The 25,297-nt window shown below is 44.6% G+C and overlaps 1 protein-coding gene across 4 annotated transcripts; it reads right to left on the reverse strand.

The window, feature by feature from the left end:
- Nucleotides 1-377: 377 nt before the first annotated feature.
- CLTA (clathrin light chain A) lies at nt 378-23,882 on the reverse strand. Of its 4 annotated transcripts, XM_036260983.1 has the most exons (7): nt 23,543-23,882; nt 15,798-15,835; nt 13,909-14,026; nt 8,134-8,245; nt 3,053-3,106; nt 1,822-1,857; nt 378-848 (listed from the first exon to the last, which is right to left on the reverse strand). In XM_036260983.1, exons 1-7 carry the CDS (start codon nt 23,757-23,759, stop codon nt 677-679), a joined length of 747 nt encoding a protein of 248 aa, XP_036116876.1. In that variant the 5' UTR covers nt 23,760-23,882; the 3' UTR covers nt 378-676. The 4 variants fall into 4 exon arrangements, with proteins under 4 accessions (XP_036116876.1, XP_036116877.1, XP_036116878.1 ...); XM_036260984.1 differs by lacking the exon at nt 3,053-3,106 and having other exon boundaries at nt 379-848; XM_036260985.1 differs by lacking the exons at nt 1,822-1,857; nt 3,053-3,106 and having other exon boundaries at nt 397-848.
- Between the last annotated feature and the right edge of the window lie 1,415 nt (nt 23,883-25,297).

The raw sequence follows: 25,297 nt of genomic DNA on the forward strand, positions 1-25,297 counted from the left end.
TAATGCCATCCTGACTCAGGTTCACTGGCTGGATCCAAAGGAGTAAAGGTCTCACTATAGTCTATGCACCCCAGAGAGACTGCCACTTGGAATATACCATCTAAGACCCTAAGTAAGGGACAGGGACAGAGAGCCACCTGGGAGAAAAATGCATAGGTTGGTGAGACTTCACAGCGCTATCTTAGGTGAGCAATAGGGGTTAACTTTTAGCCCTGTAACTCCCTTTCCAGCGGAAAGTTCCAAAGACAATAGGAACTGGGGGCTATTTTAGTTCAAAGCAGGGGTGGAGGCCCAGTGATTGTGCTGCCTCAGACCTAGAAATGACAAAAGTAAATTTCTCATGCCTTTGAGCGTCCAAACTGCAGCACACCTTGGGGTCAATAATGAAGCTTCATGTTTACTGTTTGAAACAAATTTATTCTCAGAATAATGCACAAAAAGCACAGGTTGAGGCTACCATGGGAGGTTTCCCTCCTTCTGCCACCACCTCCCTCTCCTCTCTGAATGCCAGGGAGAACACAGTTGAAGGAAGAAACATGCAATCACAAACAATGAGCAACTCTAAAGACAAAAGGTTCGGTCCAAAAGAACTCAACATGATTAATCCAATTATGTGAAGAGCTTCACTGAGTAGGATTAAGATATTGCAGATGTAGTGTTTCCACAGGGTGGCTCTTCAGTGCACCAGGGGAGCCTGCTTGAGGGAGATGAGGACAGAGCGCATGCGGGAGACGTCTTTGGCCTGCTTGCTGGACTTGGGGTTAAAGTCACACAGCCGGGCCACCCGTTCCCACTCTGTGCCTGGGGATGACTCGTCAATGTCATTTACAAAGGCTTCTTCTGCTGCCCTGGAAGCAACAACAAAATATGTTGGTTTAATGTAGAACACCCTGCGAGCTACCTGGTGGCTGCCTTGTTATAGAAGCGACTGCATCTTCATGCCTGACTTAATGGCATTCTGGTTTTCTAAAGAATCAGCCCATGGCCCAGGGCAGACCTCAGAGCAGACACATGCTAGCTCTCCTAGGCACAGGGGGCCTGGACTGCTGTGTAAAATGCTGGAATACAGGTGTTTGGTTCAGGGCGCGCGCTCTGTCTCTCTCTCTGTGTCTGTCTCTGCTGATACAGAGCATTAAAAAAGCAAGTCCTTAGCCACCTACAAGGCCTTCATAAACAAAAGCAAAGCAGCAGGCTTGTCAAGAACTTGAACAGTAATTTATGTTGGGCTGTCCTAAGTTTCAAGTAAATTTAAAGACTTCTAAAAAGCTCATAGCTCACTGAATAACAACTTTTGGATTTATTCCTAAGGCTGGAGAGAAACAGGGCAAATCAAAAGGAATTCAAAACAAGCTCCCATGCTAGCAGGCACTAGAGACTAAAGCCATTCTGGAAGGGAATTTGTTGGGACATTCTCCAGTTCAGCCATTTTCCCTCCAGCCAGGTACCTTGGGCCACCGAGGGCACACTGTGCAGGGGTGGGCACACAGTGGCTGGAAAGCCAATCAATGTTAGGTGCTTTTTGGTAGGATGCTGCTCCAACATTCTTTCAGTCAAGGTCAGCCCACCCCCACTTGGGAACCAGCTGGTGGGAGCTATAGCCCGAAAGGATAGTGGTTAAGAGGAGGGAAGACACACTCTATTCATCTATTCCGACAAGCATCACGGGCAAAGCAAAAGCAATGGAGATGACTGGTCTGTGGGGACAGAGGGTCGCACTCTCACAGGGATGGCCGTGGCAAACACTGCTGAAAGCCAGAGCCACTACGACACTGCAACTGCATGGCACACACAGTTAGGGGCAGTGAGAAAGATTTACTTAACTGTTCTAGGCTGTAGCAAGGATGGTTTATGTTTGTGCTTAAAGGTGAAGAGAAGAAAAGAAACAAGGAGAGAAACTTTAGGTCAGATATAGAAAATGAGAATGAGCTCAATGCAGATGGTCAGTAAGCTAGTCATGCCCTTGCCACTCTATTTACGCTTGGGAACGTGCAGCTGGTTTTGCTGGGCCACCCTGTTGCCCAGCAAACCCAGACTCGACCTTTCTAGTCTCCATTTCTACTCCAGAGAGAATGTGCAAAAATCAAATCCAACACCACCTGTAAGTCCATCATTTCACAAGTCTCATCGCAAATACACCCGGGAGCCTAGGAAACCCAGTTTTGTCTTCTAATGGGATGAACATCTCAAGGTCACAGGTCCCAGAGGATCTACAGACCTCCCGGCCTATTGTCCACCCTTCCCACAAATTCCTCTCTTCCTCCATTCCACCCTCATTTCTTTATTCAAAATCTAATCCTAATACTTGAGGAGGAAACAGCGAGAACAGTTTCCAAGTCTTCAGCAATACTGCTTTGGTAACAGGAACCCCTAAAAAAAAAAAAAAACTTCCAGAGAAAATGCAATTTTCTTTGGGGGAAAAGCCAAAGTGGCCCATATCAGACAGCTCTGGCTACCTTGACCTCAAAGCTGGGGCCTCTCTGTGCACGGGGACAGGGCATCAGAAGCTGGCTACTAAACAACGATTTCTGACATGTAAGACCATAGAGAAACCATGACAAGCCCCCATTGGAGACACCTTCCTCTGCCCAAGGGAGAGGCAACCAACACCACGTTCTTCGAAGGAACCAAGTGTAGAAAATACTGCCCCCGCTGGCTCCTAACCAGGGCACCTACCTCTCCCAGGTGGGGACACTTCCCCCTCCCACCGGGGGCAGGGAGGTAGGTAGTGTGGCAGCGGCAGCAAGAGGTCAGAGCCCTCCAGTCCCAAAGCCTTCCCAGAAAAGATCACAAAATGACCCACATTTTGAAAGGGAGTCAGTTTCCTTCCCTCCAAAACCCCAAATACGAAAAATGGCAATCACGTTTGTAGGAAGTCATAATTCTGCAAGATAATCAATGGGTCATACCCCCAGCTTATCAACTCTTACGCAGCCCCCACAGTGCGAATTTGAAATCATTTAAAAAGCAAAGCAATTTGTGGCATAAAAGGTGCATTAACTCTAAATGAAAAGTAGAAAGAATCAAAAGAAAAGGAATTAGTTTTGCAACATACACATAACCAATCACGTCAGCGAAGGGTTGTTTGTAGAAAGCTTCATCTGCCACCCTAGACAGCAAGAGGTCCAAAAGGCAGGCAAGCAGGCAGGAAAAAAGAGAGAACATTGAGAAGCAGAAACATCTCAAAACCACAATAGAGGCACAACTGTGCTCTGGGAAAGCGGTTCCCAAGGCTCCATCCTAACCCAGCAAAGCTTCAGCACTGGCGACTCCAGCAGGCAGTTTCTAGCTGGCCTTCCCCACAGGGATTCTCCCCTTGCCTTACCCCAGCCACAATGAGCATTTCCTAAGCACCTACTTGTGGCCTAAGCCCTTTCATAGACATTGTGTTCGTTGGATTCTCAACCCCAGCAACCTAGGACAACAAGAGTTCTCACCTCCTTTTACAGATGAGGTAACTGAAGCCTAGAGATGAAGCAGCTCGCTCAACAGCAAGAGGCAACAGGCAGAACTCACAACCAAAGCCGCCGGGCTCCTTTCCCTGCACATTAATACCTCCCATTGGGTGTGTGCTCGGGAAGCCATGTCACCTTCCACCAGCCTCGGTAACCATCACTGGGTGTACCAGAGAAGCTAGGTCCCAAAGCCAGCTTTATCTTGGATTATCCAACTACTGCTTCCCCACACTGGCTGGGTGGGATCAATTTCCAGTATCGTAGGAGCACATATGGTCATTTCAAAATTCCCACCTTAGAGAAAAAGCAGCCAGAGGCAAGTGGTCTGGTGGAAAGAACTGCAGACAAGGGCTCTGGCTCTGGTTTACTGTGTGTCCCTGACCGGGCTGTCTGTCTGCTCAGTCCATGCCAGACTTGACTGCTTTGACAAGGTGCAGCCCGGAAGCCAGCACTTCACTCTTCCTCAACTCTCACATCAGGAATGGATCAACATGGCAGGGCTCTGGGACAAGAAGGAGAGAGGACAATGCTGAGTGGAGGAGTTTACACCACAGCGGACAGGCTGCCTTAGACTGCTGTTCCAGGGTGCCCACCTCATCCACTGCGGGTGGACAGGGAACCTTCCTCAAGGACTTTTACTTTACCCTTTGCCAGGTCAGTTTGGAGCACAGGAATGGGACTTTTTTTTTTTAAAAAAAGGACAATCATGCCTGGTTATTAACAAACTCACATATTTATTTGAAGGAAAATGCTAGTGATTTTGATTTTCAGTTTATATTATTTTTTAATCCTCACCCGAGGATACTTTTTACCATTTTTATCTTCAGATAGAGTGGGAGGAGGAGAGGAGAGAGAAAAGCATCAATGTGAGAGAGACACATTGATTGGCTGTTTCCCAACCAGGGCCAGGGACGAACCACAACCAAGGTACATGCCCTTGACCGGAATCGAACCTGAGACTCTCTGGTCTGTGGGCCAATGCTCTAATTGCTGAGTCAAACCAGCCAGGGCAATTTCAGTTTATTTTTAAACTAACACGTACCCTGCCCTCTTTACCGTTTTGGTTTATACATAGGAGGGGTTCTGTGGAAATTTAAAGAAAGCAAAGGGAACAGCCTGATTGTAACTCAGCGAGTCAGCAGGACTTGTTTGTGGGCAAAATGAGTGCGAGGGAAAGGAAAGGCAGGCCAGCTTGTAAACCCACAGTCCTTTGTAGTTTACACATTGACTAACCCTGATCCATTTCAACTTGTGTTTGCTCCTGCTGGAAGAAAATAAAGATTTAATGATTCCTGTCTAGGCATCACTAAGACAACAAAAGCCTGAATGTTTGCTCCTGTGCAGCTAGCCTGAAGACTAAAAGTAGTCTGTGACAGCACTGCTGTTATGGTTACAGACCCAGGACAAATGGAAAAACTCATACAACAAACACAGACAGCCCCTCCACCAGTCTGTTCTTCACCCACCAGAGAGAGAGCTGAGACAGCAATCCTTACGCAAGGCAGGAAGGGGCTCAGGGAAGCCTGGGAGAGGGGAGGAATGCCTTCGGGCCTGACCACAAGCCCCTCAGGAAGCTGATACACACAGCAGGCATGGAAAAAATGTCGGCCTCACTGAGCATTGTGGATTGCCCAAACTCTTACAAGCCTAGAAAGAGGTGAAAAGTCAGCACACCAAAACTACCTTTAAAAGGGAACATGGTTGTCCAGCCGATGTGGCTCAGTGGTTGAGCATCAGCCCATGCACCAAGAGGTCACCAGTTCAATTCTCAGTCAGGACACATGCCTGGGTTATGGGCCTGGTCCCCAGTGGGGGGCGCCTATCAATGTTCTCTCTCATCGACGTTTCTCTCTCCCCCCCCCCCCCCATTTCCTCTCTCTCTAAACTCAATAAAGGGGAAAAAAAATTTTTTTAAAGTGTGTGGGGGGGGACCACATAATCTGGATTGTTCTCCAGGAATAAACTCCTCTGGCTCCTATGAAAAGAGAACTCTTTTCCATGAGCTGTCACTTAATTCATGGCTCTTATGCGTGACATTTAGGCCCCAACTCAGGATAAAAGGAGGGAGATACAGTCTGAGTAATGACAGACTGGAAATGCTATGACAAGGGTCTGTTGACTGCTGTCTGCCTACAGCCCAGCACAGTGCCTGGCACACAGTACTCCGAAGGCTTCAGTGGAGGGCATCAGAAGGCAAGAAGCCTGATGATACACTCACAAAAACAGCCCCTTGCTACCCCCAAGATCTCCTCTTTCAAACTTCTCTCCTTATCTTTGTGGTCCCACTTAAACATCCAGCTGCTGCAAAGGTCACTGGGAAAAGAACACTGCTTGATTGAGCACCCTCATTTTCCTTTCTCAAGATATTTTCTATTTACCTGTAGATAGACAATGAGAAAGATGAATCACTTTACACATATAAATGGGACTTCTTTAGTCCCATGGGACTCTAATGTTTGAGTCAAACATAACTGGGGGAGGGGGAACCATCAGCAGTGCCAAAATCTCCTTTGGAAAAAGTCTCCAAAGTGGTTTAGTTCTATAATGGCTTCCACCCCAACCCACTGAAGAACTGGCATAAAGTGTATAAACCATCCCCTCTGTCCAGGAACCCTGGTGACAGTGGCTAGTGTGGCACTAGCTTTACACATCTAGGTCAGCCCTATCTACGCTGCAAGGTTTCTCTAAGACAAGTGATCTGGTTTCTAAATAGCTCTACATTCTCAATGAGTGGTGAGTTTAACTCTCTTGCCCTCTCTGGAACCTGAGGTTCATCTTTGAGACTATCCAACCCAACGCTCTCCAATTCTACCTAAAGAGGAGTACACCAAGCCCTGGCCGGTTTGGCTCAGCAGTTAGAGCGTCAGGCTGTGAACTAGAGAGTCCTGGGTTTAGTTCCTGCTAGGGGCACGTACCTCGGTTGCAGTTTGTCCTTGGCCCCAGTTGGGGCCGTGTGGGTGGCAACCACTCGATGTGTCTCTCTCACATAGGTGTTTCTCTCTCTTCCTCTCTCCCTCCCACTCTATCTGAATACAAAAAGTGTCCTCGGGTGAGGATAAAAAAATTAAATTAAAAAAAAGAAAGAAAAGTACACCAAGCCCTAACTCAATGCCCAGAGGAACTAAACTTTTAAGACTCAACTCCTAAAAACAGATGTAATTATTCTCTTCAAGTACAACTGATTCAGTATACAGACAGAAGGGATGCAGTTTAGCAAAACTGGCTTGAAAAAATTTCTGCAATGGGAAACCTATTTCCCAACATAATCATATTTTATTTTTTTAAGTCTGAGCATCTGGCTGTCAACTTGCTTAAGCCTTAGGGACCCTGAAGAGGAAGGGTCAACCCAGTTTTACCAAGTACTTCAGAGCAGACTCACAGGCTAAGGCAACTTGCTGGGTAAACAACACCTTGCACAAAGCACCCACCCATCTTTCTTTGGAGATGTGAACTTGCAGCTGGGGAAATGAGCACAGGATAAAGAAGCCTGAACCTGTCAGCCCCTCAAAATTATCACAAGCTCAAAAGAAGTCCCGGACCTGAGAGCAGTCCCCACCATACTTATCACAGAACTTCAAATGGAACCCAATGAGCACGTGTAGACAGTACATCCCCCACAGGAAGGTGGCAGGACAGAGGCTCAAACCTGGCACCTGAGGGGTAGCTGACAGAACCAAGGATGGCCAGCAGGAGAGAGCTGAAGGCTGCTCAACAAAGAGGCCATCTGTTCTGCCACAGCTGACCCACAGTGGCACAGGCTGGCTGGCCAAGTGCTCAGTTCCCTCTTTTCTGGCAGATTTCCATCTACTACAGCCGACAGAGACAAGGGCATTTAAACTCACTTCTTTCTGCCTCTGAGGACAGGAACCTAAGGCTCTTGACCCTGAAAATTAAAATTATGCCCAAGACCAGTCTGGCCTATCTTTACACTGAAGTGAGTGCAGTCGATCCAGCAGGGAAAGCAAGCCCATGACCGACCCCGAGGCAAGCAGCGATGCCTCTGCCTCTCCGAGCTACTTCCAAGTGGATGCAGACACACAGCATTAAGGACCACAGCTGCTGGTCAGTGGTGGTATGAGAATGTTTACTCCCACAACTACTTAGCCTTTAGTGAGTGAGTAAATTCTGAAAAGAGCATTTTAAAGTCAACTCTAGATTTTCTTAGACACAGATTAATACCCAGAGAACCTTTAATTCTGAAGTCGCCATGTTGGACGGCCTTCTTTGGCTACCTAATTACAAAGCACATTTCCCTGCTAATGGACCTCTCTGTGAAGCAGCTTTCAGAGGGCAGGGTTGTATTTAGGGGATGCAACATAACCAAGTCTATAATCAGCTCCAGCAGACTGAGATTCTGGTATCATTTCAGGGTACATTTTTATATGTGGAATTGATCCATGAAGTAACTTTTCCTTTGCTGCATCACACCATTACAGGTGGCACATATGAACCAAACTCTTAGTTGAAGAGCTAAACTCACTATAACTGGGATGGCTAACAGGCTAAAATATGCTCACAAGAACCAAGAGACTTGCAACCCTTATGTTTCGATTACGTTTCGAAAACTCGCAAAGACATTTCACACTAAACAAGCCAGCAGCTGAGAATCTATCATGGCTATTGGAAATGGATTTGATGCGATCTTGGAAAACAAGCTGTGCTAGAAGCACTATGGACTGACCTGTTGTTTGCTTTTGTTTTCTGTAGCTGCTCGTCCTGCCTCGCATACCACTCTTCCAGCTCCTTTATTGCTTTTTCTTTCCACTCTGCTTCTTGCTTCCGAGAATTGGCATCTTTGAAGGGAAGAAAGAGAAAGACAATACAAATGAAACAAAACACAAATTCAAGTTCATTTCATCCATCTTTTGGTCTTATTAAACTTATACTGTGTGTGGGCACGTGTGTAAATGTGTATTGGGGAAGAATAGCTGGAAGATACAATTCTCTTTTCCCTGTTTGTACATCCAGCTCCTGATTACAGCGATTCTATCCAAGGTGTTTTACCACATTTTATCCCAGTCCACTGACACTTTAGTGATCAGTAGTTGGTGGTTGGTTTGTTTTTGCCTGTTTTTTTTGGGGGGGGGGGGGGAGGTAGGATAGAAATACTGACTTCTAATAAAAAACAGCCTTTGGGTGCACCAATTGGGGGAAAAAGCAATTACAGATGATATATAATAATACTGCCAATTAATAATGCTGTCAGTATTAGTTCAGGGTAAATTATTCATATTAGATAATCTTTTAACTAAATCTTCTCACAACCTATATTCCATACCTCAGGTTGACAATTAATGGTTCTATAAAACACAAGATGGCACTCTCTTTTTATTAACTGATTTTTAAATCCTCACCCAAGGCTTTTTTTTATTTTCAATTATCTTCAGATAGAGTAGGAGGAAGGGAGAGAGGGGAGAGAGAGAGAGAGAAAGAGAAACATTATTGCAAGAGAGACACATTGACTGGTGGCCTCCGCATGACCCCAGCCAGGGCCAGGGACCAAACCACAACTGAGGTACGTGCCCTGATCGGAACTGAACCCATGACTCTTTGGTCCGCGGACCAACACTCTAACCGCTGAGCCAAACCGGCCAGGGCACAAGATGGCACTCTCCTAAGTAATATGGTAGATGCACTTCTATGAAGCAGGGCATTATTAGGAAAATTATCAGAGGTAGAGAAAATTCAGGAACCAGGGAACAGTAGAATATAGATGTTAGAGTTGGGATAACCACAAAATAATCTATTCCTGCTTAGACTGCATGGTGTCTGTGACAGAGCTAGGGCAGAACTATAAGAGAAACTCCAGCAGAGAGAATGACAGGGCGTTGGGGGATCATTACTAAATTATCCACAAAGGTTCTAGAAATTGGAGAAAATGCACATCTAGTGGGAAGTTTGTTGGGCTTAAAGATGGGTTTTCCTAAGACATTTAGCTAAAATAAAGACACATGTCAGTAGATACTGGGAGAAAAAGAAACATAGGTCACAGCACTGCTGTAGTTGGCACCTGAAGTTACCCTGATACTTCACTTGAAACATGTTCTTAAGAATATCCTTTCTGGAAGATGTTTTGTAGACATCTCATTTAATCTTTACAACAATCCCAAGAAGGTAAACTGTACTCTCATAGTCAGCAGTGAGAAAAACTACAGCTCAGAAAATTTGAAGAACCTTTACAAAGGTTACAGTGAGTGCCAGAGCCAAGATTCAAACCCAGGTCTGGCTGTAAAGCTCACATGTTCGTACTTTATTATTCTGCCTCCACAGGGCACGATGGAAAGGGAAGCAAGCCTAGAAATAATCATAAAATGTGACTACAAGGTAGTCACCACTGGTCCAGACTAGAGTTTGGACAGTGCTGAGCCAGAGCCCAACTTGTAATTAGTGTTCTCGAGGGGGAGAGCGGAAAGCGGTGGTGGTGGCAAGTAACCATTCATGGGAAGAAGTGAAGCATTTTGGGGCATTTTTAGGGCCTTTGCAAAAAAAAAAAAAAATGTTTTGTAGGATCAACCTGGTGACTAGGAATAGCCTAAGAGCATCTAAAAACTCTCCTACAGTTTCACATTATAAAAGTACTTTTTAGCCCTGGCCGGTTTGGCTCAGCAGTTGGAGCGTCAGCCTGCGGTCCAGAGAGACCCAGGTTCGGTTCCCGCTAAGGGCGTGGACCTTGGGTGCAGTTTGTCCCTGGCCCCAGTTGGGGTTGTGTGGGAGGCATCCACTCAATGTGTCCCTTTCACGCCGATGATGCTCCCCCCACCATCTGAACAAAAGTGGAAAGATGTCCTCAGGTGGGGATTAAATTTTAAAAAGTACTTTTTACCCTGTTACCTAATTTATCAGAAAGTAACCTATTGCTCACAAGAATAATTATTTTACTCGGATTTTCCACTGATGATTGAAATATATAAACTTCTGATGTCTGTCTATCCACAACACTAAGTGTATGCAGAATGGAGGGCACTATGGTGCACTGGGATATGCCAAGGGTGGACAGGGCCATGTGAGCAAGAAACTAAAAAATACCATATTTATTTTATTTATGTTCATGTATCTTCAGAGAGAGTGAGAGGGAGGGCGGTGAGGGGGAGAGAGAAAGAAAAAACATCGATGTGAGAAAGACACATCGACTGGTTGCCTCCCACAGGAACCCAACCAGGGCCGGGGACCAAACCACAACCAACCAAGGTATGTGTCCTTGACCGGAATCGAACCCACGACTCATTAGTCCGCAGGCCGATGCTCTAACTGCTGAGCTTGGCCAGGGGAAAAAAAGAAAAAACTTGCTGTGTTTAAAATGTAAGCCCTGGCCGGTTTGGCTCAGCGGTTAGAGCGTCGGCCTGCAGTCCAGAGAGACCCGGGTTCGGTTCCTGCTAAGGGCACGTACCTCGGTTGCAGTTTGTCCCTGGCCCTGGTTGGGTCGTGCAGGTGGCAACAACTCAATGTGTCCCTTTCACATCGATGTTTCTCTCTCTCTCTCTCCCTCCCACTCTATCTGAACAAAAAATGGAAAAAAAGTCCTCAGGCGAGGATTTAAAAAACAAACAAACAAAAAAAAGTAAGGTCTCCCTTTCAAGATCAGTGAAATTATTTCCAAAAAATTACTTTTCAATTGAAGAGCATTTTTTTCTGTGTAGTCTGATACTTTTTAAAATGTTACCATATAACAGGAACACAATTATCATGGAAATTTATCTCAAAATCTTATCTAAATAAAAACTGTGACCATTTGTACAAACTGTAGTTACTATATAAAATAATCCCTTTATGCATTTACTCTGTTAATCCTCACCAGAGGCTATTTTTTCTATTCATTTTTACAGAGAGTGGAAGGGAGGGCAGAAGGGGAAAGAAAGAAACACTAATGTGAGAGACACACATCGATTGGTTGCCTCCACACGTGACCCAACCAGGGTTGGGGATCGAACACGCAACCCAGGTACATGCTCTTGACCAGGAATCGAACCCACGACCCTCTGGTGTGCAGGCTGATGCTCTAACCACTGACCCACACTGGCCAGGGCTAAAATAATCCCCTTAAATTGTCTTACTTTTACAGATTTATGAAGCGACACTGACAATAACAATTTAGAATTCTTAAACGTTTAGCTTGATGAGACAAAGATCCAAGCCATAATACAATCTCTGAATCTGGGAGGAGTGGGGAGGGAGAAAGAGTCTCCTTAGAGAGCAGAGCACACTGACAGCTGTCTCCTCTGGCCATCTGCATTACTATTCACAGAACAGCAAATTATTTAAGAATATCCAGTAGCTAAGCTGCAAACCATTGACACTGGCTCTCTATTCTTAGCATCTTGTTCCTTCTCACAGTTTTTGCAAGGAAAAAAGGTGAAACTGAAGAAACACCTAGTTCACGGACCAATTTAATTTAATTCGATCAGAATGTAAGGTCAAATGTTTGACTTCCCTCAGGAAGGTATCTTAAGAAAATAATACCTTCACGAAATATTTCCTAAATATCCAATTTGATAATTGAAGAAAATGCATTTTCCCAGCCACCAAAGTGAGCTCTCTCCATGAACAAGACAACTTTGCTAAACTTTGGGAAAAGAGAAAGATAAAGATGGATTGTGTAACATGAAAAATATCTGGTAGCACTAATACCAGCTAAGTCTTACCTCTAAGCCTACTAAGAAGATATACAAAGAACAAGCAAGGACTGAGGCTACTTGCACCATGAAGACCTATTTTCATCTCTCTAAAGCTGTACTATCCAGTACCACAGCTACTATTATTATAATTAAATAAAATTTGAAATTCCATTTCTGTCATACAAGCTACTTTTCAAGTGCTTAATAGCTACATGTGGCTTGTGGCTGCCATACTGGACAGCAGATACAGACTATTTCTATCATCAAATAAATAACTATTGGCTAGTGCTGCAAAGATTCAAACATAAGTGTGCCCTGTGTTCTAAAAGCCACATAAATTGGGCTGGAAAGACAGATTTTATACTAATTGGATGTTACCTGGATCACATCCCTTCCTATTTCTAGGTGTCAGTTACCCCATCTGAAAAACAGGAGTCACACTTTTACTAGTTCAGTGGTCCTCAAGAAAGAAGAATAATGCTGACACTGTGGTTACATGGAAAACCATATTTCTGGATTTATAATAAAATATTTACACATGAAGTACATGATATCTGTATCTTAAAATGGATTAAAAATTATGATTATAGTACACTTAAACATATCTCCTTTCAACTATTCTGTGTTTCAAATTTTTAAAATCCTCACCCGAGGATATTTTTCTCCTTATTTTCAGATAGAGTGGGAGGGAGAGAGAGAGAGAGAGAGTTTGAAAAGAAAGAGGGAGAGAGAGAAACATTGAGGTGAGAGGGACACATCGACCGGTTGCCTCTCTCATGACCTTACCCAAGGCCAGGGATCAAACTACAACCAAGGTACATGCCCTTGACCAGAATCGAACCTGCGACTCTTTGGTCCACAGGCCAATACTCTAACTGCTGAGCCATACTGGCCAGGGCTATGTTTGAAATTTTAATAAAAAGCTGAGAAAAAAAAGTACCCCGGGGATAATATCCCCACACTCTGCCATACCTCTCTAACCCACAGGTAAAGATACAAGTCTCTCCTGATTTTGCCCAACAGCTGACACTCCAGGTACACAGCTCTTCACCCAAGGCCCGACTGGCTCGGGCTGATCTCGGACTTGGCCTGCCTAGTGAGATGTGTACACTAAATGCAATGTGGCTAAAGGGATGGGTATGGGCTCTGGAGCAGGGCAGACTTCAGTTGAGATTCTGATTCTAGTTTAAATTCTGGCTCTACCACTTCTTAGCTGTGTGATTCAAAAACTTATTACCTATGCTTTTCACCTTCCCCACCCACAACAGTGTAAACACTTATCTTCCCAGGGATATTAGGGTAAGAAAACCAGATTGTATGTTTCTTAACATAGCTCACATTTTCCTCTTAAGTGCTACCTTAAATTCAGTCTTCAAATGATAAATGGACTGTTAAATCTCTCACATGGATATAACACCTTCAAGCTTACAAAGCACTCTCATAAATACAGCACAGAATACCCGTGGGGCTGGTAACACTGACCTCACTCCTCTCAGATGAAGAAACAAATGCAAGGTTTGGTAACCAAGTGCTTGCAGTTTATAAAAGTTAAGGCTGGGCCTTGAATCCAGCCTTTCACTCCAAGTCCACGCTCCTTTCCATAGCACTGCTCTGCTCATGAGAGGACACTAGGGGGCTCTCTGCGCTGCCCTAATCCTTACACAATGGTCTGTGATTAAGCATCTCCACATGAGTAGCCTTGTGACCTTCAGGTTGAGAAAGATTATCTTCCCCAAACTAGACAAGTACATTATGGCTAATTCAAATGAAAAGGGAATGAAAGGAAAGTCCAGGTCAACTATTCCACTGAAAACAGATACCCAAAGAGGAAAAAGATTCCTTACCAAGGGCTTCCAAGCGTTCCGTTTGCTCTTCTCTCCATTTACGGATACTTTCAGGCTCTGATTGCAATCGATCCACTTGTGAAATAGCTGCATAACTGTCTGTTGGACCATTACTCTCCTTAACACAAAACACAATTGTACTCTATCAGTACCAAAAACTCCTTCCTGAAATACACTTCATCCAAGTTAGAACCCCTGGTTATGTACAGCACTAAAGATTGTAAAATGTTAAAGGATTACCTTAAAAGCAATAGCACAACCTTACATGCTGATAGGGAACTTTCAACATTACTGCACTTAATCCTGATAGTCCATGAGAAGGCAGAATAGCTGTTATCCTTTCTGTTGATAAATGGGACATGAGTGGGAGATAGGAAAGTCGGGGAGGTAAGTAATGGACTTACTAGGAAACAGTGTTATCAGTTTTGGTTTCCTCGCGTGACACAGAGATTATGTGATATTTTCAAAGTAACAAAGGTAAGCACACAGTAGAGCAAGGCTTGAACTTAAGACCTAAATGCTATTATACAAGGCAGAAAATAGTTCACTTAATACCACCTAATCAAAATATAGTGAATTTGAGGAAACATACAGTGACTGCAGTCACATCAAGGAAAAAGATAAAAAGGCAAGCAACCACTAGTCGTGTGTGTGTGCACACTCACAGACTCTTCTTTACGGTGGTTTACATCTGGGCGCTAATAAAGACTCAAACAGAAACTCAATCTTTAGGGAATTATTTCACCTCTAGAACTAAGGATTACCAGTTTAACCTAACTAGACTTTATTATAAACAAATGTGGAAAAAATTATTTCAAGTATTATTAACTAACTTATAAGCATTTTCCATTATGTCAGACACATAAAAGCTTTCTCTCCCAAACACCTTGCAAAGCAAGTTTTTATTCAATTTCACAGTTGGGGAATTAAACTGAGGCCCAGAGAAATGACATGTAGCTAGTAAGGGATAAAGCCAGGACCTGAACCCTATTCTGTCTCACTCTAAAGGCCAAGCTCTAAACCAGGGATTGGAAACTATAGCTCAGGCCTGCCCCATCTCATAATTAAATTTTACTAGAACACTGCTATGCCCATTCATTTATGTACTGTCTATGGATACTTTCATATCGTAAGAAGAAACCTTTGTTCTGTTCTAGAATATATGACATGCATATATGAGGCCTGAAAGTGCTGCAGCCATTTCACCACCATGAAACATAACCTGAGTATAAAACTGCACAGTCGGCAGGCAGGGCCAGAGTCCTAGAGGAACTGAGTCAGAGTTCAGGTCTGAGGACACTAACCTATCTCAGAGCTCTTTCAATTATAAAAACTAGCTAGCTCTCCATGTTTAAGCCAATATAAGTTGGGCTGGCAACTGAAAGCTTAGTGATCCAGAGGGAAAATAATGGTTTTCCTCATAAATATCAGCCTCCCTATCCCCAATACAATCTAAAAGGTTCAAATGCTGGCCCCACCACAAACTGCCTGTTACTTTAGACTACTAATTTAACCTGTGTGCCTCAGTTTATTCATCTGTAAAACAGGAATAACAACAGTACAGGTCCCTCAGGTTGTTGTCAGAATTAAATAAGTATAAACAGTGCTTGACACAGCATATCACAGATAGTGTTTAAATTCGCCATCATCATCATCAGGAAGGGTCATTTCTTCAGAATAAGTTGATAACACTAGGGCCAGGTCAGTAACATTTTAAAAGAAAGCTCTTTCAGTGCCACTTCTCTTCGAATCCTTCCACCATGGCAGGTAACATACCAGCTACTAATACATCCAGGAAAGTCAAGGTGGTAGGGTCCTTTCCTAGGTCAGTCAATTAAAACAATAGAAAAGAAAGACTCTTGACCACTGTCATTTAATATAATCTGTACCTGGTAGTATTCACCATTCATCACTCCATCAACAGCATCTGCAAGACATAAGATTACAATTTGTCAATCAGGGCTGGTCAAATGCTGAGCCAAATGTTTACAGAACAAAATACAGTACCATATGCTGTAGGTACTATAAGTTACTCAGTGCTATCCCTGGGCTGGGTACTAGATACAACAATAAATAACTTTCTTTTCTTCTTTTTTTTAATCCTCACCCGCAGACATTTTTCCATTTTTTGTTCAGATAGAGTGGGAGGGAGAGAGAGAGAGAGAGAAACATTGACATGAAAGGGACACATCGAGTGGCTGCCTCCCACACGACCCAACCAGGGCCGGGGACAAACTGCAGCCGAGGTGCGTGCCCTTAGCAGGAACCGAACCCGGGTCTCTCTGGACCGCAGGCCGATGCTCTAACCGCTGAGCCAAACCGGCAGGGCAACAATGAACAACTTTCTAATGAATGAAACCAAGATGTGCTTATATATAAATGATTTCATAAAAATGTGGGCAAACCTGTCCCAAGCTCCCAAGCCCAAAAGCTTTTCATATTCTGCGTCCTGGGTTAGAGAAGTTAACACGTAAAACCATAGCAGAAGAATCTCACAGAACAACACTGTTTCTCCATGAAAGTTCTGGAGAAAGCAAAGTATGGCCTGGAATCCCTCACAGTGAGCAGGGATGTATAGCTTTATGTTTAAGCCAACATGCTTTCTTGGAGGTCAAGACTCTCCATCCTGTCACTGAAATAGTTTTGGCACCTAAGGGTCTATAGTTGAGACTTCTTGCTGATTCCTATAGTGCACCTGTAATTTGTTCAGAACAATAAGATGTGGACATACCAAATTAAATCAGTCTTTTGAAGGATGTTAGTTTAAAAAATTCAAAGTGAGGTGTACAATCCAGTCTTACTGACACAATTATTCATAATCCAATAAGTCTACCTCAGAAATATAAAAAAATGCCTAAGCAAGACCTAGACACTATCGCCCTGGCTGGTTTGGCTCAGCGGTTGGGGAGCGTCGGCCTGCAGTCCAGAGAGACCCATGATCGGTTCCCGCTGGGGGCACATACCTCGGTTGCAGTTTGTCCCTGGCCCTGGTTGGGTAGTGCAGGTGGCAACCACTTGATGTGTTCCTTTCACGTTGATGTTTCTCTCTCTCTCCCTCCCACTCTATTTGAACAAAAAATGGAAAAAAAGTCCTTGGGTAAGGATAAAAAAAAAAGACCTAGACACTATCAAACCACATAGTACAAAATGGTGGTCCACAGGCTGAACATATTTTATTTAAAATACAAAGTATACTGCCCAGCTTGTGTACTGGTGGATTGAGTGTCGTCCCATGGACTGAGAGGTCCCAGTTTGATTCCTGATCAGGTCATGTGCCCAGGTTGCAGGCTCGATCCCCAACAGGGGGCATGCAGGAGGCAGTTGATTGATGTTTCTCTCTCTCCCTTAAAAATAAATTAGAAAACATAAAATACAAAGTATTAAGTTAGAAAATCCCACAAAATCAGGATTTACAGGTTTGGGAGGCGGGGCAGGCAAATGGAAGATCTGGCAATAATGGGTCTGCATTCCTGAATTGACAACGCTGTTTGAAATGAGGGTAGCCTTACATGTAGCATGCTCTGGACAATTTGCCAGGCTCCACTAGCCCCACTTTAAAACCCATTCTGTGTTTCACCAATTTAGTTATCTGACTGGCTTGAAAAGCATGTGTTCCTAACCCAGCCATCACTAAGTGTTGCACATCACTGCTCTGGAGTGGCTGCTCTGACTTCCTTCAAAAGCCTCAATATAGACACCATAAAAATTTAGCTTCCACCTACAAAATCTGTATTCTGTATCTTAAAATATGCATAGGGTTCCTTGAGGTGCATAAGGTATGCTTGAAGGGGCAGATACTTGATGACATTATTTTCTCTTAAATTTATTGTTTATGGCCCTGACCAGTTTGGCTCATCAGTTAGCATGTCAGCCTGTGGACCAAAGGTTCACAGGTTTGATTTCCAGTCAAGGGCAAATTCTTGGGTTTCAGGTTTGATCCCAGGCCCTGATAGGGGTCGTGTGGGAGGCAACCAATTGATGTGTCTCTCTCACATCAATGTTTCTCTCTCTCTCTCCCTTCTACTCTATCTAAAAAGCAATGGAAAAATATCCTCAGGTGAGGATTAAAAAAAATTACTGTTTATGTTTAAGATATGTAAGAAAAATGTTAAATGCATTATGAAATAATCAGCCTTTGAAAAGTGGTGCAATACTTGAGCAAGCCAAGAAGTCAGAGGAAAGATCACCTGATAATTTGATACATGCAACACAAACTGCTGAATCTAAGTTTTAACCCACCTCAGCTTTGCTCTGTTTCAATTGCTGGTTATGAGTCTGGATTACTTCAAAATATTTCTCATAGTTTTTTTTACTTAATTTCTCTAATTAATTTACTCCTATGCTTTATTTATGATAGTACAAAAATAAGTTTCTCATAGTTTTTGCCACAGGCTTTTTTTTTAAATCCTTGCCTGAGGATATTTTTCCATTTTGCATAGAGTGGAAGGGAGGGAGGGAGGGAGAGAAGGAGAGAGAGAGAGAGACACATCGATCGGTTGCCTCCCACACAACCCCAACCAGGGCTAAGGATCAAACCTGTAACCTAGGTATGTGTCCTTAACCCACAACCGAACCCAAGACCCTTTGGTCAGCAGGCTGATACTCTAGCCAGGACTAACCAGGACTGTCACTGGCATTTTATACTTTAAGCTGTTTGTATGTCACTTACCTATATAATTTTAAAAAGCACAACGTTCGCCAAAAAACGAATCAATGTAATAAATTTATTTTTGCGGGGGTGGGGGGGTTGGCGGCGAGTATTCAATCAAACCTCAGTGATAAATTTCTTGATGTAGACTTGCTGGGTCACAGGATATACATTTAAAAATTTAAAGATTTTTAAATTTTTAAACCCATTGGCCCATTTCTCAGACCTTCATTGAGACAGTTTTATCATCTTTTTAAATTTTTGCTAATTTGATAGCAGGGGAAAAAAACATAAGGTGGGCCCCTGACCAGTGTGGCTTGGCGGTTAGAGCATTGGCCTGTGGCCCAGAGAGACCTGGGTTCGGTTCCCGCTAAGGGCATGTACCTCGGTTGCAGTTTGTCCCTGGCCCTGGCTGGGTCATGTGGGAGGCAGCATTCAATGTGTCCCTTTCACATTGATGTCCCCCCCACCCCCCAATCTGAAAAAAACAGCAAAGGAAAAAAAAAAAGCTGGCTGGTGTGGCTCAGTGGATTGAGCATTGTCCCATGGACTGAGAGGTCCCAGTTCAATTCCTGGTCAGGGCACATGCCCAAGTTGCGGGTTCGGTCCCCAGTGTGGGGTGTGCAGGAGGCAGCCAATTGATGTTTCTTTCTCTCTCCCTTCTCTAAAAAAATCAATAAAAACTTATCTATAAAAAAAAAAAAAAAAAAAAAAAAAAAGCTCCTCTTTAATCCACCAGGAATTTGTTTTTGTGTAAGATAGAAGCCAGACTGACATTCTGGTTAATATATTACAGCTAACATACCAACTATTTAGTTAATATATTCCAACCCAGAGCAATTCCAACAGGAAAGACTCTGATCACTATTCCATCACAAAACTAGAAGCAGTTCTCATCCCATACCTCCTGAGTTTCATGCTGCCTGTCCTTTGGATCTGAAGACTCATCCAGACCCACTGGCAAATGCTTTGAACTCTTATTAGTCACTGTGCCACTGTACTGACATTCAATTGGCCCAAGTCAAAGGATCATCTGTTGCTACAGAAACATGTAGAAAGCACATCTAGGGCGCCTTGATTTATTAGAACTAAGCTAAGCAATCTGATGCTCCAGAAGGAAACTGTCTAGGGCATCCAGACAGAAACAAGGGTCAGAACATGTTTTCAGAGATGAAAGACTCTGTCCCAGACCCACCTTCAACCTGCCTGCCCTGTTCCCCAACCTTAGAAGTCAAGCAGACCAGGGTCTGAATTCCAGTGGATCCATGAATTTAGCTTACTACATTAGGATCACTGCTTAAATTCCATAATGATCAGTTCTCATCTGAAATAGGATGACACTACCATTTAGACTGCAGTTACTGAGAACTTGGCATACAGTAAATGGGCGGTACTACTAAATACCACACATAAGATTTCCTTGAACTTCACTTCACCACCACCAAGAAAATCACTCTCCTCCAGCTTTCCTTTAAAATGTATGTACCTTTCTTCCTCCTCCTCTTCCTCCAAGAAAGGACATGACAGAAACATACAAAACAGTGCCTCATTGCCATACTCCTCCAGTAGTAGCTCCTTATCCATTTATTTTCCTCCCTCCTCAGCCCTCATGACTGCAGTCTTTCAACAGCTAGAATTAGGCTGCCTCTTTTCTGACCACTTGTTCCTCCTCAATATCCCAGGAGCCACTTCATTCAGCTGGTTGCCTCCTACCTCTAAATTTGTTGTATCTTTCCACCTCTCCTAACAACTGAGGGAGTCATCCAGGGCTCAAGCCTAATCCCTCTGGTTTCTGCCTGCCCCCATCCTCCACAGGCCTTTCCCCCAAGGCTGGGAGTTCAGGTATGGACTGTTCCTCAATCCGTTAGAGCATCCTGCCTACAGATCTCTGTATAGTAACACATCAGATACAGAGCTCTCTCCTAAAATCTGTTTCCTCAATACATGCCCCCCTCCACGCCTACAGGCCTTGTAACACCCTTCTCTCCTTACTCCCAAGAAATAATAGTAGCTAGGTACTGTATGTAGTAATAATATAATGTGTGTAAGAACGTTACAGATGCTTTTTATTTTTATTTTTTTTCTTTATTGATTTTTAGAGAGAGGGAGGGAGAGAGAGACAGAAACATCGATGAGACAGAACACTGACTGGCCACCTCCTGCATGCCCCCTACTGGGGATCGGGCCTACAACCTGGGCATGTGCCCTGACCTGGAATCGAACTGGCAATCTCTTGGTGCATGGGTTAACGCTCAACCAAGGAGCAACACTGGCCAGGCACAGGTGCTTTCTAATGTAATCCTTGCAACCCTATATGGTATATAGTTGTACCTTTTACAGAGGGAAAAACAGGAAAGGCAGTGGTGGCTATATAAGCTGCCTGAAAAGCTACACTCACACAAGCAGTCTAGGACAGCAAAGAATTTTGTGGGGTGGGGGAAGAAGGAACAGAAAGGGAGGGAGAGAGGGTGGGGAGACAGGGGGAGAGAAAGAGGAAGAGAGAGGGAGAAAAGAAAAAAAAAAAAGTGTCCAACTAGTTCTCTAATTCCCCAAGGAAGTGCTGACCACTCCACTATTACCAACCCCAACTAGGCTGTCAGAGATCAGGCTTTTAAATCACTAAATGCTTAGTTCACTTAGAAAGTCCTTCCTAGAAACTAAGTCAGCAGTCATCTCTTCCTGCCTTTTGCTGAAAGCTTAATGCACAAAAGACCCATGGGTCGAACTCTATTCTCTCCCTTTTACCTCTCCAAACTGCCAGTCAACAAGATCTGCTGCTTCTATACAGGATCCTTGGACCTGACATTTTTGCCCATTCTTCTGAGTATCTACTATGAGCAGACACCCTCCTAGGCACTGGGGCTACAACAGTGAGCAAGAAGTAACTGTTCCTGAATCAGGACTGTCTTCTAACTATAGGTCCTGATTCTCCCATTGCTGTCCTACCCAAGGCAGCCACAACTGCTTTTCAGAAATGACAATCTCTTATCCCACTACATCCCTGCTGAAATTGCAACGGAGTATGGTACAGTCAAAGGATGGGGTAACAGCCTTTGGTTTGGTTCAGCGATTAGAGCATCACTGTGGACCAGAGAGTCCTGGGTTCGGTTCCCGCTAAGGGCACGTACCTTGGTTGCAGTTTGTCCCTGGCCCTGGTTGGAGTCGGGTGGGTAGCAACCAGTTGATGTGTTTCTCTCGCATCGATGTTTCTCTCTCTTCCTCCCTTTCTCCCTCCTGCTCTATCTGAAGATAAATGCAAAACTGTCCTCGGGTGAGAATTTAAAAAAGGATGGTGTAACAGGGCTCAGCTATTAACATGCCCTTTTTCGTAAGCAAGTCATTTCTTTGTAGGACCCATTTTCTCTTCTATTAAAAGAGCAAGGTAAACTAAGGATCTAAAGGAGTACATTTTATGATTCTTAGGCAAATATTAAAGATCACACAAGAACAACAACAAAAGAAAACTTTTATCACTTAAAGCCAACTTCATCTCCCAGCCACAACCCGGTCAAGTCCAACCTGCTAGCTGTAAACTGCATTTTCAGATATATGAGACATTGTCATGTACAGGGGACAGATTTGCTTAGGTGGCAGCATGGTATAGTGTAAAAACTCAGAGGCTGTAAACTAGCAGTCTCCACACCTCCACTTCCCTGAAAAGGTTCTGCTTGGCTGGCATAGTAATTTGAGATTTCTGAGCCTGAATGCTGTTATGAAGAGCACTATTCTAAAGCTCCAAAGTGTCAGTCTGTAACAGTCATTATCTCACACCAGCACGTTTCTCTCATTTATGTTAACTCCTTGGCCCTTTAAAGTAATTCCCATCTGCCCCATCGGTGCCCTCTTTCTCCTTTAATTAGAATTTTTAAATAGTAAATTAAGGCCCTAACCATGTAACTCAGTTGGTTAGAGTGGCATCCTTATATGCCAAAATTTTGGGTTTGATCCCTGCTCAGGACACATACAAAAATCAACCAATGACTGTATATGTAAGTGGAACAACAAATCAATGTTTTCTCTCTCTCTCTCAAATCAATAAAAAGCCACGTCTCATTTCTTCTAATCTCCTACTTCCCTATATTATTGAAAAGATGTCTGCCACTCATCCTTTCCTCCCACCATGACAATCCTAAATATCACACAGAGATAAGGCATTGAAGGTCAAACTGGCATTCTACCAAGGCTTTGGTTGATTGCTTGCTTGCTTTTTTATTCTTCCTTGCGCTTGACTGGGAAGGGGCTACATTACACCCTCCATTCACCTCTTGAAAAATTGGTCCAGGCTAATCTTAACGTTCTGCTTAGGCAACACTGCCTTCGAAAGCTGTTCCCAGAGGAAGCCGAGTTCCTGGAGTACTAACCGTAATACCTTCGAAAAATGGTAAAACTCTTATCCCTCTTTGGCCGGAGCTTCTTTCTCCAAGGTTAGACAGACCAGCTTTCTTGAGTTCCCTAACCCCCCCCCCCCCGCCCCACCCCGGATAACCCGACATTCTGTACACCTTAAGTGCTTAAACGCATCATGGCCATTTTTGTCTGTATCTCTCAAACACGAAACTTTTTTTCCTCCTGCCCTCCTTTCCTAGTAACTGGCCCTGTGTTGGGCTCAGACTTGCCATGAAGTCTGACCAAACTGCGCCAATGCGGCTGTGATTCAGAGGCCAGGCTCACGGCAAAGCGCTCAATGAAAAGTTCCAGAACTGAACCGGCTTCTCCGGGCTCCTCAGTGTGGCTGTCACCCTGTCGCCTAGCTTTGCTTTGCCTTCTCACTCGGCCCGCGCCCTGGAGCGCTCAAATACATTCGTAGAACGGAGCAGGCGTCTCGAGCTTAGGTTTCTGCAGGACTGGGCCGGGGTATCGTTTCCTCTTTGCACTCCCCCTTAACCTCCGGATCAGCAAAGAACAAAGTTACACAGAGCTCTCAGACCCACCCTGGGCCGAGTTTCCAGGTAAGTCCTCCCGCCCCAAACGAGCCCGCTCTCTCACCCGGACCCCCTGGCGGCTCGCCGTGCGGCTGGGGCCCAGGGGCGCCGCCGTCAAGGATGGCGAAGGCCTCGTCGTTCTCGATGCCCGCAATCTCGCTCTCCTGCTGCGCCAAGAAGGCCGCGGCCGGGTCTTCTTCGCCCGCGCCGGCCACCCCATTGCCCAGCGCGGGGCCGCCGGGAGTGCCGGCAGGGGCGCCGAATGGATCTAGTTCAGCCATGCCGGGCAATTCAACAGCACGGACACCGACGCTGAGAAACAAACCAGCAGACCCACCGACACCGCGCCCGGCAGCGCGACTTCACTCGTAGGACAAGCTGGAGGAAGAAGAAGGCGGAAGCGGAAACCCTGCCCCTATATCCGGTTAGTGTAGGCCGCGTTGGAGAGCCGGAAAGGTAACAACCAGTCAGAAGGCAGCAATCGTTCACGAGCTACCCAATCAGCAGAAGGAGGGGCGGGCCCCCAGGGAAAACTCGTGACTCGGGCAGCGCGGACCGTGAGGGTAAGCCCCGTGGGCTTCAGAAAGGCAGATGTAGCGCTTGACTGAAAGTCGACTTGCTCGCCGGGCCTTTAGGACCTCAGTGACCTGGTACCGACACCTGGGAGGGGACGCCGGTGCTGAACCTGGCGGTGAGGTGAAGTTAACTCAGCGATGATTGGCCGACCGTGGAAGAGGCAAGCTACTTAGACTTTCTGGGCCTTTTTCCTCGTCCGCACTGGGAATCCTGCATTGCCTCCCTCCCAGGATTGTTGGGAAGACTGAATCCTTTTACGGCGATATACTAGCGTTATTTATTTTTTTGTAATTTTGTATTTAACTCATTCACCCAGCCGGGATTATTTTTTTTCCTTTAGAGCAGCCTGACTTAAATGTGAGTGATTCGAATCCACTCTGATCCCCTCCCCCCACCTAGTATTTTTATTAAAAGGCGAATGCATCTTTTACAAAGTCTTTTCAGAGCTAGACAGAAGTTTCTGGAGCTGGAAAGTTCTGTAGGGATCACCTAGTTCATGAGGAAACGGAGGCCCCTGTGTGGGAAGGGATCGGTCACAGAAAGGGAGTCGGTGGTCAGGAAACCCAGGTCTCCTGGGCACCTCCGTAATGGTACGAGCCACGATCTCTTATGTGCACACACCTTTCCCAGCTAGGGACTTTTTAAAGTTCCTTGAGTATTTTAAATCAGGGACATATTTATAACATGGTTAATCTTGTCTACACCATAGAAATGATAGTGATCCCAGTTCATCATGCTCATGTTGAGGGAAGCGTAAGCCATGGCCAACACTCCTATACCTTCACCACCCTAAAGAGGAGAAAAATCAAATACCAATCAACCAGAGGTCAAAAGTGTCTCCCTCCTGAGGTAGTCAGCAAGGCACAAGTGGTTTTAAAAATAAACATTTATTTTTTGTTTTTGTTTAAAGGTAAAAAGCCTCTGATAGTTATTATACATCAAGAATCTAAATTACAAATAATAGTCATGTGCCTCTCCTTAGGAAAATCCAATGTGTGGAAACCCTAAATTATAAAAAGGTACAATATACTGTGATGTAAGATTGCTTTAAGAGCCTGACTGGTGTGGCTCAGTGGATTGAGCATGGTCCCATGGACTGAAAGGTCTGGGTTTGATTCCCCGTCAGGGCACATACACAGATTTCAGGTTTAGTCCCCGGTTGGGGTGCATACAGGACGCAGGCCATTGATGTTTCCCTCTCTCCTTCTCTCTCTATAATCAATAAAAACACATCCTCAGATGA

The sequence above is a fragment of the Molossus molossus genome, unplaced genomic scaffold (genome assembly GCF_014108415.1).
Source record: "Molossus molossus isolate mMolMol1 unplaced genomic scaffold, mMolMol1.p scaffold_m16_p_14, whole genome shotgun sequence".
Classification (NCBI taxonomy): Eukaryota; Metazoa; Chordata; class Mammalia; order Chiroptera; family Molossidae; genus Molossus; species Molossus molossus.

Excerpts from the sequence above, each read along its gene's own strand:
- CLTA (XM_036260983.1), bottom strand. The coding sequence starts at position 23,759 with ATGGCTGAACTAGATCCATTCGGCGCCCCTGCCGGCACTCCCGGCGGC. Across the intron at positions 15,836-23,542 it reads CGAGCCGCCAGGGGGTCCGG|ATGCTGTTGATGGAGTGATG; the intron begins GTGAGAGAGCGG and ends TATGTCTTGCAG. Across the intron at positions 3,107-8,133 it reads AAAACAAAAGCAAACAACAG|GGTGGCAGATGAAGCTTTCT; the intron begins GTCAGTCCATAG and ends CTTGCTGTCTAG.